General features: G+C 41.3%; 1 protein-coding gene across 12 annotated transcripts in view; it reads left to right on the top strand.

Moving 5' to 3' along the window:
* Positions 1-17,234, top strand: part of MTSS1 (MTSS I-BAR domain containing 1) — a 127,773-nt gene that overhangs the window by 11,592 nt on the left and 98,947 nt on the right. For all 12 annotated transcript variants that reach the window (XM_049818356.1, XM_049818336.1, XM_049818329.1 and 9 more), the window contains exons 2-3: positions 5,235-5,296; positions 8,008-8,081. In XM_049818356.1, the coding sequence (XP_049674313.1) occupies positions 5,235-5,296; positions 8,008-8,081 (136 nt within the window). The remainder of the gene's footprint in view (positions 1-5,234; positions 5,297-8,007; positions 8,082-17,234) is intronic.

Raw genomic sequence — 17,234 nt, 5'->3', positions numbered from 1 at the left:
AGCTTTTTAGCTGGTCATAGCTGAACAACTACACCGAGGTGGAGAAGTCCTAACTCCTGTAGCCTGTGTAGTGTGTTTTTCCATTTTATTGAAGTCTGCAGATAGTCATTGTTCAGTACTGTTCTGGAAGGCATAAAGCTCTTCCTTTGGTAACCGGTGAGATAAAACCAAGGCACTGCCTGCCTGGTCCCTTTCTCTCCTGCCTCTTTAGGTGGGACTGCCAAAATAAGATACTGAATTTGCTTTACTGTAGAGCAACTGTCTCTTTTCCCCTGCCCCAAAAGTTTAGATGGGTTGTTGCTATGGTCAAGGTACCAAACTGTTTCTGCTGCCTTTGTACTCAGTGTCCCAGCAAAAGCTGATAATAGGGCTAAAAAAGCCGTTCTGATAAATGAAAGAACTTAGAAGAACGCTGTCAAGGGTTTTTAGAAGATGTGATGCGTCTTGTCTGTGGGAGTTGGGGTGCATGGAAATAAATTATTAAAGGAAGTAAGTGTCTTTTCTCTTAATGGAAAAAGAAGAATCATAACTTCTTAGCAGAAGGAGTGACAGAACAGTTTTAAACTGTCAAGACTGCTGATATTCAAGTTGTAATCTTAAATACAGCAATCTGGGTGCCTATTCTTGCCATTAGATGTAATCAATAACAATTTCAGTAAATATGATCCTTTGCTGCAAGTCTACCCTTCCTTTATTGAGAAACCACTGAGTTTCTTGTCTGGGTCTCTTCTCGCTCCTACTGCAGGATTGCTGGCGTGAAAAGAAGGGAAGAACAAAATTCAATAAATCTCTTGTAGAGCTGTGTTTGTAGGGTGGCTGCGCTGGTTCACGCACACACACAAAAAGTTCTTCATTCCATCCGGGGTTTAAATGCTCCTTCCAAAGCTGCCTGTTAGTGATCATTGCCTGCTCTTCCCTGGTGTGGTGGGCTGACCTTGGCCAGGTGCCCACACAGCCGCTCTCTCACTCCTTCTCAACAGGACAGGGGAGAAGATAAGATGAAAAAGCTGGGGTTGAGACAAATAATGGGTTGAGACAAAGCCAAGGAAATTGGTTACCAGTTACTGCCATGAGCAAACCAGACTCAACTGGGGGAGATGAAATTTATTGCCAGTTAAAGTAGATTTGAATGGTGAGGAAGTCAGACAAAAATTATAACATCTGCCCACATCCATGGGTCTGGATGGGCTTTCACTGAACGAAGATGCTCCCCCTCTCCTTCCCGCCCCAGGAGCTGCAGCTATGGAGGATGCCGTCTGGCCAGACGCTGGCGGGTCTGGGTGTTGGTGTCTGGCACTTACAGCTGAGCCTGGTGCTTTTCAAACACTTGTTGTGGTGCCTGTCCTGGAGGGAAGGTTGTTTCATGTCCCTAATTGCAGGCTGGCTACATGGGTGATGGGCACGAGGCACCATTTTGTTTTTCAGCCCTGAGGCTGAAAGGTGGTTCCCTGCCTGTGTTCAGCATAGATTAGCTGGAGCTAGGCCCTGCGATCAGGTGACTAATCGCCTATAAACTGACTAATTAAGCAATAGGGTAGGATAATGGCATGTTATGGCTTACCGGTGACATGCCTTGATGGGCGGGTGAGCAGCTGAGGGCCGGGCCCCACTGAGCAGCTTGAGGGGACTTGGCACCATGGAGCGCTGTGGAGTAATGGTGAAACTCCAATTTCGCTGAAGACGTCAAATTTCTTCATCTGATGGTGAAGAAATAATTGGGCACGAAGTTATTTTTGGGGAAATAGTTCCCGGATTAAACCATTAATGATTTTCAAGAAAACCATTTAAACAAACCTGCACCGTAACCGATTTCTATTTTAACCTGTGAGGAGCTAAAAAGAGGATTTGTGACCCAGATTCCTGTAGCAGCTCTTCTCTGAGCGGGGCTGGAGGTGGAGGAGGCCTGCTGCTCTCACAGATAATGCCAGGGCCTGAGTAACCCTGACATTTAAAGGGGGGAAAATTGATTTTCTGTATCAGCTGGTTGAAATCGGAAATTGCAGAAGGAGCAGAGGAAGCCCTGGGAGAGACAGCATTTAAAAATACTGTGTTGTTACTCTTCGAAAGTGGATTTACGTTCAAAAGCACTTAGACAAAGAAGTCAAATTCCACCTGCTGTTTCTTTTGTGTTTAAATTGAGAAAGCGGTATGTGTCGAATCGAGAATGCACTTTTATGGCTCTTGCAGTGTGTGGTTTCCACCACCGTTAACATTTCTCTTGACAGCTGCTTTGACAAAAGAAAGAACTATTACTGAAAACATGGAGGTGAGACACGGAGTGACAGCGGGGCTGCCATGGTGAAGGTGGTACACGAAGAGGTCTTGGAGAAGGAGCTGCTCCCCAGGGTACTGGAGCCTTGCAGCATTTACAGCACTAGTTTGATTCCCGTGTCGTCTCCTTGGCTTGTACCCACAAGCATCACTAAATGACTTCCTTGCTTCCTAGGTGCTGGAGATGGGATAAAACCCCAGTTATTAGGTCCTGTGAAGTGGCAGGCATTGCGCACTTCTGCTGTAGGTAGGAATCAAGGGGGTTTACGTTTCAGAAGGGATGTAGTAGTAGAAGTGTTTTTCGGAAAAGGTCAAAGGGATGGCAGAATTTATGTGCAAGACTTGACTTGTGTGTTACCGAGAGAGATGAGCTTGTGGACGTGGCTTCAGCAGGGAAAAGTGAAAGCAAATTCTACTGGAACACAGCTAAAATGAACTTCTTAATTTTCAGCTGAGTTTATTAGAGAGAATTCAGAGTTGCAGAGAACAGATCAAGATACAGCAAGCTGAGCAGATAATGCAGGAGCTCATGTCACTGGTGCAAAACTACTGAAAGGTTTTCTTTAACTGTTGAACACTTCCCCCTCAGAAAACCCCCACAACAAAACCCACTACCCAAGTTATTAATTCAGTGACTTTTTTTAAAAAATGCTGCATTTTTCTCCTGGTCAAAATGACGTCCTGTGCTCTTGGCCATCGTAGGAGTGTCCAGGTGAAGTGATTGCATTGATTTCAACCAAACAAGTACAGCAAACTATTTAAGTGAGCTGTCACAGCTTATTTTAGTAGGCTTGGCTTGAAGAGAAAAACATTTTTAAAGACAAAGAAGAAATAGTTGTGGGAATGCTTGGTGGTGACTATTCCAATTTTCCTTGCTTTGTGGCCAGGCTGGCCACAAAAAAAAAAGAAAGGTGTTTTCTTCCTGAGCTGTGTTTTGATAGGAGTGTCTTAAGCTTCCCTGTGAAGCAGCTAAACGCAAGGCTGGTGTCAATCTCCTGCATGCCATCAGGCATGTTTAACTGGATAATACAGCACCGAGATGGAAACATAATCAGGCTGCTTTGGTATCCTCTGCTTGCCGGCTTGCGTTTTGCTAGAGAATCCAGTAAAGCCTTAGGCCCTGCTGTTAATTGTCAGGGCTTTCAGGGCTTCTGGCATACACATGCATAATGCATATATGGCATGCAGACACACATTGAGAGACAGGGCTCGGAGTAGGGGATTTCAGGAAGACTAATAGATTTAAGGAAATAGCGTATTTTTTTTCCTCTTTCATATAATTGGCAGGTTTCTTTCATTTTTAAAATGTCTGACAGTTTTTGCTTAGCACAAAGCACTTTATATTCTAGGTTTCGCCACCCAGATAACTGCTGTTTTCTCTTTCCCATTCTGCATTTCCCACTGGCTCTGTTGTGTGTAGGTATAATGAGGTTTTATGAACACCTGTTTTACATTGTGGTTTTCGGGTTTTTTTTGGTGTTTTTTTTGGTGTTTTTTTTTTTCTTTAGCAAAACCCCCGCAAGCCTTGCTAAAAAATATGTAGAGTACCAATAGGCTTCCCAGTGGATGTCTGGGAGCTGCCTTGTTGGGATGTACTAAGGAGCTGGAATTTGGCTGTCAAGCTTTTGGGGAAGGGGCTGCCTTTGCCCTGAACAAGACGTGGCCTCTCATGGCAGTGTGGGCGATGGATTTTGTTTACTTACAAAAAGCAGACCAGTTTATCTGGGTGGATCGAGTTTGCTACAAGCAACTGCACTTGCTTGCAACCTCTTCCAGTCAGAGCTGGGGTAATGTTAGCCTCGAGGATCTGCCTTATCTGGGTTTTATTGTGTCGTTGCTCTGGTAACAGCAAGTCTTATACCTTTATTAAAGGAAGCAGGGATATTTTATTTTACTCTCTAGACTCCAATCAGAGGGAGATTTTGAGGTTTCTTTCTACCACGGTTTTTGCTGTTAACAGAAAATGTGCACTTGTTCTGCAGAGAGTAAGTTAACCTTTTTTTGGTCTAAAAATGGTGTGGGTTTTTTTTTAACCATGAATATCAGTACAGGTTTTTTTTTAACTTTGGAAAATAAAGAACAGAACTTGCAAGAATACTTGTTGTCCATATTCTAACTGAAAGCCTGGGCTTTTAACACAATTTTAAAAAATGGGGAAAAAGTTTACAGGAAACTTGAAGTCAAGAAGAATTAAACCTTCTTAAAAACTTTGCTGTGTACACTCAATGCCACACTGCTTTATCAGCTTTAATTCAGAAATCAGCTCCAAGGTCATTTGGGACTGTTTTGGAAGCAGGCCTTGCAGTTATAGGGCAGTTGTTGGGGAATTTTATTGTATTGTGGCTGCTGTGTTTTTTCTGTGCCTAATTGCTGAGTTACCTTGAGACAGTGTTTCAGGTGGTCTATTGGTCAACTCAAAGTTTTATTGTAAAGGCTTTTAAAATAATTTTATTTTATTTATTTCTTTAAAAAGAGATGGGAACCTGGTAATGACACAGGGAATCCATTTGTAGAGAAGAACAACTTGGATCTTGCCTTTGGTTTTGGGAGCTTCTCTGTATATGTCATTGCAATATCCTAGCACCCCACTTGTAAGAGGTTTGGTTTTGCTGTATCCATCCAAAAAAAGGCATTTCTTTTCTCTGCTTCAGTTAAATCCCTCTTCTTGCCTAGTTTTCTATTTGGAAAATCTGTAAAGCCTCCTCAGAGGACCTACTGTTTTATCTGGATTCAGAACCAGCTGACATCCCATCTGCTTGGGACTGGTGTCTAAGGATGTGAGAAAGAACTTGCTGCGAAAATTTATTTTGGTGTTAATGGATTAGGATTTAGTGAAGTCTTAGTTCTTGCTTTACTTCTAGTTCCATTTGATCTGGAGTATCAAAACCAGAATGTTGAAATTAAGTATTCATTATAGAATGCTCAAATTAAGTATTCATTATTGTGTTTTGTTTTTCTTGCAGGGAAGTTACCCAGTGTGGGAAGATTTTATAAATAAAGCTGGGAAACTGCAGTCTCAGCTTCGGTAAGTTTTGTGCTACACAGTCAAGATCCCTTACAGTTCCCTGTATGTGCAAACATTAAGATTAAATGCAGCTTCTGCCAGGATAATTTGCTAAGCATGTCCTAGTAAAATTGTGCATATTTCATAGTCAACACCCATGCGTGTTATTTTTCACATACTACTACTGCTGTTTTAATTTATTTAGGTAAATATGTAATCTACCATCAGCTGTACATAAACATAAAATGAGCTAAGTTTCATGGCTTCTGATGGAAAATTGGAAAGACAGTTTATTACTGTTTGGTGAACACACATTTGGAGTTAGCCCTATGTTGTCCTTCTTATAAGTGTAGAATACAGCAGGTTTATATTAGGAGAGGGCTCAAAATATTAAAGAGACTTTGGTAGTCTTAACAGCACTTCCTCTGCCTTAAAACCAAAGGGAATTCCTGTGCTGGATCATTTATTGGTGATTATTAAAACTTACATTATTAGGGTATGCTTTGCAAATGGCATTCCGGATTACTTAAGTGCAATAGGTGTCACACTCAGACCAATTTGTTATCTCTAGAATTCATTCACTTGCAAAATCTCTTTCTGCTAATACGAATCCAAGCTCCATTTCTTCACAACTCTGCCCTGTGCTCTCCAGAGCATCAGTGTTGTTTTCACAGCAGCAGCAGTGTTAACAGGTATGGTTATTGGCAGTCTACTTTGTGTTTCTGCATTGCGTTTTGAGGTGTTCCTGAAGAAGCTAGGGTTTAGGCTCATTTGCCCTGAACAGCTGGAATATGCTATTCTGCCACGCCATGCCTAAAATATCACACTTTCATGTGGTTTTTCCTTTTCCAGCAATCATGTCACATTGAGTGAGCGTGGAAGAAGCAGAGGAAGTAGAGAAAGAAGAGAAATCGAGAACTTTCCTAGCCCTTTGTACTTTCTAAACACAGGCCTTCTGGGAAGGCATGAGGGATAGTTTTGTTTATTTCCCGGTCCTGTGGTATTGCATTCAATCAGTGTAGCGCTTTTCTAGCTACAGGAACATGCAAGCAGGCAGCTTGAAAGCCTGTGTTTGAGGATTTGCTGTTCATTTCTAGCAAATGTGAGTCTCTTGCCTCTCATTTCTGTGTGCTCTGATAAAGGAGAGCAGATGTCATCTGAGCTGGAGCCAGGTCTTCCTGGATCTTGTTACTGGAGAAATGGAACTTTGTTATTAGCAATATAATTAATAATTAACAACATGGTACACGAATAACAGCATGACCCGCAAGTTTGGAACATGAAGAACACAAACTGTTACAGAAAATCCCAGAAAAGTTTATCTGGTTCCAGCGCTCAATATTGCTAGCTAGCTGTCAGGGTTCTTTTTGCCCTCCCTTTAATCTCCTGGGCATGTGGAGAGTCCTTATGCATTTGGTTGGTCCTCTCAAGCCTGTTTTTTTTGGTGTTCAAATCTTTTGTGCTGTCAGTAGGCTGTTTACTATGCTGCCAGTTATGTCCTCTGTATCTTGTGCATATTTGGAGCAAGACTTGCATAAAATCTGACCTAATTAAGCAGTCCTGTGGTCTTTCTGGCCGAGGATCAGCTTTTCTGCAGGTCTCCTGGGGTTTTTTTGAGGGTAGCAAGGAGCTCTTGAAACAAAGTGAAGTTGATGGTCTTGCTTCAGGATTTTGCTTGGAGAGGCTGACTGTTACCGTCAGGAGAGGAAATCAGAGTTACTGTTAGAAAAGATGTGCAGAAACAGAACGGCTAGCCGCGAGGTAACTGTGGAGAGGGCACAGTTGCACTTTACCTGTAGAGCCCTGGCCTACTTTCACTTAAATTGGGTCAACCAGACTATAAACCATCAGAAATCTGGTACCCACCTGAGATGTTTAGGGCTCTAGGGCCTGCTTATGTAGAACAAACCTGTCTGGAAAATTGTAACTCATGTTTGCTGCCCACTTGAACAGACATGTGGTCTGTATGTGCTTTCCAAACCTGGAGGGAGATGGGGCCAGTGGCGCTGACACTTTGGATTGTGGTGTCTCCGAGATTGCTGGTGTACCTCTCAGGAAGGGACAGGATTGGAGGAGCACTGGCTCAGAAACGGTTTTCATTTGTTTTGTTTATTTTGGGGGTTGGTTTGGTGTTTTTTTTTAACTTGGAAATTATTTTTCTTTTTTTCCCTCTTTTCCATTTGCTCAAGAACTCCAGACCGGTCTGATTTCCAAGAAGTTGTTATTTTCTGTTTCAAGGGATGCTCATGCTCCTCAGATGAGAAATTCAGGGAAGTGTTTGGCCCGGATGCTAAATAACAGGATGATCCTGCATGCTTATTCTTAAAATACACATGTTCCCTGGAAATAGCAGTGGCTGTAATTTCTACACTAATGGGTGCAGTGTAATGTGTGTTAGATTTGTTTTTCATGTTTGACTGCTTAATATTAGTTCATCAGAGGAAATCAGCTAGAAGGGGGATGGCTGTGCTCTTTTGAAATAGCACCTGTCCTGCGCAATTCACAGCACGGAATTAGCGTGGCTGCCTCCAAGTCCATAGTGCTAACACAAAGCGAGGAAGGGATTAAGAAATGAAGGAGGGAAAAGGCTAAATTCAGATATAAAAGAGGATATTTTTTGTGGCCTCTGAAAGTTCACAGTGGTATTCTTTATAAGCCTAAATGTTTTTGGCAATAATTAAATAGGCAGCAATGAGACACTGCTAATGTTTTGTTATCTGTATGCATTTCAGGACTACAGTAGTAGCAGCTGCTGCCTTTTTGGACGCCTTTCAGAAAGTGGCTGACATGGCTACTAATACACGTGGTAAGCAGATGTGTCAATATTGAGTTTAACAGAATGCTGTGTGGTTTATACCATTTGTCGTAATAAAAAAAAGTCTAACTTGTTACATTGACAAGCAGATCTGTGAGACATCTGTTAGATGGACTTGCGCTTCGAAAAAGCAGCACGTGAAAAAGGAAGTAATCTTTTCTTTACTGAAAAAAATGCTGGAAACCTGTAATTTAAATGTGTCATCAATCATGTGAACACTTCTTAATTACCATTTGAATTATATGTTGATGAATAATATTTTAGAAAGCAAGATTTACTGAAATTTGTATTCACTGATGATTCTGTACCTTAAGTAAATGTAAAAGGCTTGACATTCAGCTGGTACAAATAAGCGTAGGGTTGCTGAAGATAGAGCTGATGCTATGGCCCTTGGGGTCTGCAGATAATGATAGTAGCTTGTACTTGTATCTTTGAGGAAAGTCTTTGCTTGTCCTTCCTTTTCTTTAATTTTGACCACTAATGTCAGACTTAATTTTCCTGGGCTGTGAGCTTCTCTGGGTAACAGTCTAAGCTTGTTGGTGAGTATGGAGGCCAAAAGAGTGCAGCTGGCAATCTTTCCAGGCTGCTGAGTTGGAAGGAAACAAAAGGTTGCTTCTCTCTGATGTTGGATGCCCAGTGACCAAGGCATCGTGTGCAGATGTCCCTGCAGCGGTAGGGCATTCCCCGTGGTCACTGTGTCCCTGGGCTCTGTTGCTGAAGAGCAAATCCAAAGTGCATATATCACTGCCGAGCGAGTGGCTTTTGGTCACCTCTAACCTTAGAGGCTTTGTAACGTTTTCTTGAATTCCTAATGTGTCCTTCGTATTTGACTTCGAGAGTAAGAAAATAATATTGCTGATGTGAAGAGTGTGCATTCCCATTAGCACTGTGCAAGCTCAGCCAGACTTCTGTTTCCCTCCATTTCTGGCTAACAGGAGTAGTAGCAGCTGATGGAGCAAGTATCAAGTCATAGAATGACAAGAGGGAATGTTATTTTTTTTTTCCTTTTTAAAACTAATATTTACATTCTGATAAGAAGTTCGTCATTATATGCACACCTTCTGTAAGTTACGGGTAATCTACTCACATAAAATAAACACTCCAGAAAGTGGAATAAACTAAGGATGAGACCCAAGGCAGTATTTAACTTTGATTTCTAACATGTCTTTCCTTTGAGCATGCTCTCTTCTATTTCTTCTCCCTCCCCCAAGGGAAAACAAAGTAAACCCTACCAAAATCCTTGAGACTTGTCTTCTGGCTGTGCTGGCAGGCTAATAGAACTTGCATTCAGATACCCCAACAACTGAAATTCTCCTACTCTCAAACAAAAATGGCTTGTGTGGGTTTTTGAAGGGTATTTTGCACTTTCTGCTGTGTTATTTGGACCATGTGCAACAAGTGTCGTGTCTTGTCTCTTACCTCTTCAAACATATCCTTTACAAAAGATGCTCTGTAAATCCAGGCCTGCCAAATTTGTATAGCTCCTCTGTCTTTCTGTCTTCCCTGACTGAAAGGATAGAAGGGAATTTTGTTTTTATTTTTAGGAAGTGGTGTTCTGGGCAAAGAATCAAAATTCCAAGCTAGCTGGTGATTCTGATCTGCCTCCCAACCCAACTTCCACTTATGCCCATTTGAGTATTTACATATAAGTAGTCTATTGCCTTGGAGCATCTCTGAGGTTGCACATTGGTCCTTTAACAAATATAAATCCTTCTAGCTTGCTGTGGACAGGGATAAAATCCTGGCCACACTGAAGATGATGACAAAACTCCCTATTACTTACTAGGGCACAGTTTCATAAAGGTGTATTTTGCTCTTGGTATCAACAACCATATTCAGAAAACAAAACCAAACAAATTTAGTGTTTTTCTTCTCTGACGTGGGGATTTTAATGGGCTCCCGGTTATGCCTTTGAGTTATCTAACTTGGAACAATTCTTTGTTAAATTTTGCCTGTTACTTATCCAGTTTATAAGATAACATATTTGATTGTCTAATCAAACACCTGGCTATGCTTCACACTGTTTAGAGGGTTCTCAGTTAACAGATTAACCAAAGTCAGCAAAGTTCATGTTCAACTTTTGGGATATACAAGACTTGTATAGTACTTTCCATGACAAAGGCAGGGAGGGTTGGTGTATTTTAAATCATAAGGCTGGCTTATCATTGCATGAGCCAAATGCTTCTTCTGGGAACCGTATATGCAAATGCTGAAGCAGATGCCTGTTCTGGAGGGACAGTGTTAGTTCCTTGTAGGGTGACTGAAGTGTTGTGAAGCTGGGTGCTGCATTTTATTTGTAATTGCTTATAGTTTTACAGAAAGGGGCCTGTTGTTTTAAGACCCATTGATCTAGCTGATGAAAACGTTTTATCAGTCAGCAGAAGCACTCTCTGGCTATTCTGTAATCTGTTTGCATCAGCATTAGCTTTGAAAGAAGAAAAAGTGTTTTACATGGATGTACACGTCCACACACATGCCAAGAGATGATTACCTTTGCAGACACCAAGTGTTCAAGTATGAGAGCTTATTTCCATCAACTCCAGTCCTTGTTCTTTCTCTACCTCGTGTGCCATTTCCACTGTTCCCAAACATTGGCTTTTCCCTTTTGGTGCATCTTTCTTTCTATGTCGTTTAGGTCCTTCTAATTTTGCAACGGTAACAATGTTTATCTTCACAGTCCCATTTGCAGCTTAAATAGAGGGCATAACTGGAGCTCTGCCTATGGTAAAACCTATGGTCGGATGAGTTGGATAACCTGTATTTTGCTGTATTTTCTTCACGTTGTAGCTTTTGAAGTAGGAAGAGCCCTGAATGTGAAGTACCTAGTGTTTTATGGTGACTCAATACACAAATGAATTTCCCAACCAGCTCATTTCAGCTTTTGCTTCCTCCTTTGCTGTCTCTCTGTTTAGATGCATATCAACCCAAACTTTAGTCTCTTTTTCCCTCAGTTCAGTTCCCTCAGTTCAATGCTTTTTGATTTGAGCCTAACAAGGAAAAACAGGGAAAGTAGTTCTGATGGATCTATTGCCAAAAGGTTTTATTTCTTTGGGTCTGATCATCTCAAAAACATCATTTGTATGGGGGACTCAGTCAAGTTACATTGGTAATTCTCTAATAATGCTAAATATATAGCAGCGTGTGCTGTTTTTTGCTGGTACCAGAGATTTTTAAAAACAAAATTCCTTCAGATGTTTTGACTTTTGAACTCTGACAAGATATATCTAGCAGTTTGTATTATTCAAGCTACATCTGTTTGGCATACATGCTGGCAGAACTTGATAGTCTGCAGTGGAATCTGGTATTATTTCTCATTATGGTTATTAAAGAGAATACTCACAAAATATTAGATTAAATAGATACTTGAGGATACCTTTAAATGCTAGTGAAGTTTCCTTTTGGGGAGGTGTGTGCTTGTGAGTTTTAGTTCAGGTTTTTCTCATATGACTTAAGTCTTTCAATATCTGAAATTTTGAATGGTTTTATCCATATCAATTCTAACTGAAGCATGAAAGAGATTTTTCTGATTTAATAGCTGTTTACATGATATTTTGTGCATTAAAAATTCATTCTTTTATGAAAGCAAGAATTGTGCATCCGAATTGTAAACATATATCACATATAAACATACTGTAACTTGGGTTTGAACAGTATGTAAAAGGACATGTGTAAATTGCTTTGCTTTTTGCATGCTATCATTCTGCCCCTGCTGCATTTGAATGTCTTTTGTAGATAAGTGCTAGAATTCAGGAACTTGAAAAAGTAGGTGAGAAGAGTAACCATGCTCCTTGTGTTACAAGGGAGATTAATGTGAAGACATACACACTTCTGTATCTACTTAATACACCATCAGCAGCTTCCGTGGAAAAAAACCTGCCCTAATCTTGCCTACCTGCATATTCACAGGTGTAAATTAAAATTTGATTTACCCTGAAGCTTAAAATTGATCTTCAAAGTGAGATTGTTAATGAGGCAGCTGATACCCAGTCTTGTGGGGTTTTTGTTTTTCATTCATTTGAAGGGTTTTACATATACATAGGTGTGTTTGATATTAGCAGATTAGTTAAATCACTTCAAGGTATGTTTCAATGTATCTCATGGCTTTTTCTGGCCAGTTGGATTCCATGGATTGTAACGCTGTTTGAAGTTGCCTCGTTTCAACTTGGCAAGTACTACTAAAGGTATGTTTTCCCTGCCTTTGGTAATTGACATCTGTCATGCTGGTTGGTGCCATTTTACGTTTTCCACCTCTTTCATTTTACAGATGTCTGAGAGGACTTTAAGTCAATGCAGAGGTACTGACAGGAGTTGCAGGGAATTCCACTTGAGGGTGCCTGAGGGGCAGAGAGGGTTTGAGGTCAGGGAGGGAAGAGCTGTGGATGGTCAGCCAGCTACAGAGGGACAATGGGCAGACCTGGAAGCAAAACTCAGCCCAAGCCCGCGTGGCACGTAGCAGTGACAGGGTACCAAAACCAGTATAGCCATTTTAATGTTACCTTTTTGAGGAGCAGGATATGTCAGCCTGGAAGAAGTGCTGCATTAAAGTGTCTGTACTTTTTTCAGGCCCATTAAACTTTATCAGCACGCAGAAATGTAAATATGGTTTAATGCTTTTACTTACAAAATTAAATCTGATTAATATCTGTGAGCATCTGCCTCGGGTAGCTCTTGTGCTGCAGTATTCAGTGACTGCTCTTCATGTTTAATAAAGCAGCTTAAAATAGTACCTTTGCTGCAGATTTGTGTTCCTGGGCAGACTCTGCACCCATGTTGCTCCAGGTATTGTGTGAATACACCTTCAGGTAGTCCTTACTCTGGGTGTTTCGTTGTCGTCTTAGCCAGGATATAAATGGTATGTATTGAAGTGGTTTTCTAAGGTGACAAGCTGCACGAAGTGTTGCAGTGCTGGAATTAGCATTTGTTATCTCCCAAGTAAGTGTGCTTAGGCCTTCTGAACCAGTATCTCGCTCACTGCAAATAAGGCACAGTGTGACCTCAGGGGTAAATCCTTGGTGCCAAAGCAAAATGTTATGGACAATACTGAAAGGTGGCTTTTTACATATTTATTTTCATGGGAAAAAAAAAAAAAAACCAACCCAAAAATGAAAAAGGGAGCCTTGGGTGGGGAAAGACACCACAATCTATAGCAGTAAAATCTGTGTAACATTTTGGAAATAAATTCCTATGCTTCTGGCTATGGACTGGGGAGCTGTGATGATGATCTGTGCTAATGTCAGAGTGAAGACAAAGCTGGGCACAAGAGAAAAGGGGTTCTCATAGTCCAATTCTTTTGTCTTTCTGACTCCTCTTTAACTTAGATGCTTATACTCAGATAACGAAACCTTTGTTTGAGCTTCCTGTCAGTTAAGATAAGAGTTTGTAATAAGCACTTATTCCTCCCATGGAGTCTTTGAAGTAAAATAATACAGTCCAGGCTTTTTCTTTGTGGACTTTCAAATATAAAATAATGAGGAAGAAAATTATTTAAATGAACCATTCAGTCTTCCATTATACTTTCATGAAGATGATGCAAAACACAGGACCTATTCAAAATCATTGGCAGATAATTTTGAAGCTGGATGCATATTACACATCTGTTGCATTTTGAGAAGTGAGATTTGGAAATGCTGCTTACAAGTGCTAAAACTGCAAAACACATATATATAACGGGCAGTGCTATGTTATTCTCTGTTCCCATATTCCTGTATTTCTCTAGACAAGTAGCAAATGTCAGTCCATGTCTTTCAACAAGTGTGCCACCTTGAGAACTGCTGCTGATGTGAGCCCATTTGGGTGGGGTGGTCAAAAGGGGATGAACATCTTATAGGCCCAAACACAAGAAAAGTAGTTATTAATGACTAGGCTTTATATTTAGGAGATTAAAAGGCCCGCTCTGCAGGTAAAACATTAGCATTGCCTTTTCTTGGGTGAGTACATGCATTGGAGCATAAAGAAATTTTATTTACGTATTTATGCCTTTTTTTTTTTCCTTGAGGTCAAGACAAAATCTAGTTTAGGGTCATTGGCAGCATTTGTGCTGCTTTGATGCTCCTACCTATGGAGAAATTTCCAGGGCAATAGATGAAAATAATTGCTATAATAACTTACATAGTCAGCTACCCCTTGGTACAGCGCACAGGGTGATGTGTAAGTAGAATTTGTATTTGCCCTACAACCCAGTATTTTTCTGAGCTTAAGGTGCTTTGCTAAGAGACTGAAGTGTTGGTAGGAAAGAGTAAGGCTGCCAGGTGATTGTGAATGCTAACAGAAACGGAAAATTTGAATGTAAGACTAACTTCTGTGAAGGAGAAAAATAAAAGGATGAGGGGGGAAGAAGCAAATAAGCTTCTTTAATACTTCATCCAAGGAGTGGGCAGGTGTGTCAAGATAGGAGTGGCTGGCCTTTTTTTTTCATGACTGAATGTAAATCTACTCACTATCATCTGAATCAGAAATCTTTGGGAGTATGGGGAAGGGGAACAGCACAGAGTTAATTTTTCATATACTCAATCTTAGTTGTACTACTTCCACTCCCCTTCCTTAACACAGCTGTGTTGCTTTTGGTAGGGTCCTGTTTTTTCTGCAGACTTGGGATGGATGGATGGATTGTTGTTCCCAACTCCATGATGACTTTGTATCTCTGTGGGCATATTCACGCAAAGCACCTACACTTCAGTAACTAATAGTGGTTTTGTAGCTCCAAAGAGTTTGTCAATCTTAGCAACAGAACCAAACTTGTGATGTCTTCAACATCCAGTTTAGGAAATAATGAGGATAAATCATAAATGGCTCTGAGAATTTCCTTCAAATAATTCATTACATTAGAAGCAAAGATGAAAAAAGCATCCTTTTGATAATGGGACGTGGATTTGAAAATGGAGGCAGAGGTTTTGGTTGGTGGTTGGTTGGTTGCCACAGTGTAGCACATGTTCCTGTGGTAGGAGATCCCCTTTCAGGCTAATTCAGTCAGCCTTTTGATGTGATAAATTGCTTGTTGGCACATAGCAACAATTCTGTAGTAACCACAACAAGAGAGTTGCAGCTTATGTGTTTTTTTTAATCTGTCACCAGTTGGATAGCAAAGGTAGCTGAAGATCTGTTTCCATTGCATTTTATTTAGTATCTTACTTATTTGCCATGAGACAGAAAAGAGAGGCAGTGTGTGGTGTGGGAGAAGAATTAAAAAAACAGTTTAGACCAAGCTAGGTTTCTGTAAGGTAGGGTACTGCTTCTGGCCTCGTGGACCATGCCCATAACACGCTGTGGAGGCAGCAGAGCAGCTGCTGTGCTTGTGCTGCCTGGTCCCTTGTGCCTTACAGCTCTCTCAACATGCACGTTCAGCACTTGTCCTCTTGTTGGTCACCTCAGAGGTGGCTTCCAAGAAGAGATAATGTGTTGGTGAAGGATCAGGTTGGTGCTGTCAACTGGCTTCATGCAAAGTCACCAGACCTCTAGGGTGGCGAGTGTGGACCTGACCAGAGTCCAGGCAGTTACCTCAACCTCATTGCACCCCAGTCCGTAGGTCCCTTGAACCACTTGCAGCATTTCTTTATATCAGCAAGGCAGTTCGTGCAAATGCTGTGGCATAAAAATGCATGCTTTGACGGGATGTTTTCTCCAACTCCCTAAGTCTATTCCTACCCTGGCTGGACAGAAATTATGTTTGTTTCTAATGACATAAGAGGTATACAAAAAGTGAAATTACAAGCTCCAGCAGACTAATGTTTGAGTGGAGTGTCCAGGACAATGGAGCTCTGTCTAATCATTAACAAAAGTCATTAACAGAAGCACAGTGACATTTGCATTGTCTAACAGGTTTTTTTTGCTCTCCATAATGCAGTCTGCCTCCCAGAAGGATGCCCCTCCACATGCTTATGGAGGTGTCAGGACAGTACATCGTATATGTTTGCTCCGCATGTGTCCATGCAAACTAGCATTCCTACTGCCAGGTGATTTACTCGGTGATATGATTCATCTCATGTTTTCATACTTGCTGCTTACAGGGAAGCCATGAATGTTCATGATGATAATGAGGTCTTGCTTAAAAATAGATCGGTTTCTTTCATTTTCTTGTCCTTCTGTTTGCTCCATGATTTGTTGGGTGTTGCCAGCACAAATGTTTGTCCCTGTTGCTGTGCAAGCTGTTCACCCCTTCCCTCCTCCCCTACATGTTAGTTTTCTTCAGTGAAGCAGTTCCCTGCTCTCTTCTTGCCTGGTTGAAGTAGCAAAACTTGTACTGTTCAGGCTTACAGGCTCATTTAGAGAGGTGGGGAAGAATCCCTGCTGGTTCTTGAACTTCACTAGAAAACTAGCATCTGCCTAGGACAAGAAGTACGTTGTGCTATGTGCCTTCTTCCACTCCCACGCCTGATGAAGTCCAACCTGTAGAACTACTTCTGAAAAGTTAAAATAATATAATTACCTTGCTGTTTCACTTCAGGGCTCAGAGCCCTCCTCTTGTCTTTGTGCTTTCTACAGTGGTTTTTCCTACAAATTAATCTGTCACCTGCCCTCCATTCAGGTTGCTTTTTTGGACAGGGTGGAGAAGGAAAGGGAGATGGGCTGTTTCCAAAGGAGCTCTGGGTTGTGACCTGACAGTACTTCCTGTAAAATGTTTGGACTCCGTGCACTTAGATTTATATATGCTTATCTTTCTACTGCTTTGCAGTTTTTGCTTTTATTGTTGTTTTCACCTGGGTTTCCTGCATGTAAAAATGAATATCATTTCTAATATAATGAAGCCATTGAAAAATGCTGCAACCTTTGCAGCAGCCATCCCAACACGGGCTTTGTGGAAACCACTTCAAAACTAATAGCAGTGGCAATTGTGTGTGTGGGAGGGCAGGAGAGCACATTCATCTGCAGTGTGGTGGTGTCATGGGGTAGAAGAGGTCTGGGTTTGTACAATCAACCCCTGCAATTGTTGTGAAATTCTCCTCTCCCGCGGCATTTATTACTATGTAAAATTGAAATCTGCATGATTTCCTGCTGTGAGCGCCCGTGCTGAGGGACTGGTTTCTATAGTAACTAATATCGAGGAGCTGGCTGGGACTTCACTTCGGAGCTGTATTTGAGCATATTCTGCAGTTCGATGCAATCCTGTGTGAGTATTTGATGACAAACAAGAAGTCAGTGGTTGTGGCT

Source organism: Accipiter gentilis, chromosome 2 (assembly GCF_929443795.1).
Source record: "Accipiter gentilis chromosome 2, bAccGen1.1, whole genome shotgun sequence".
In the NCBI taxonomy this organism is placed as follows: domain Eukaryota; kingdom Metazoa; phylum Chordata; class Aves; order Accipitriformes; family Accipitridae; genus Astur; species Astur gentilis.
This window is presented reverse-complemented; position numbering and strand designations above follow the sequence as displayed.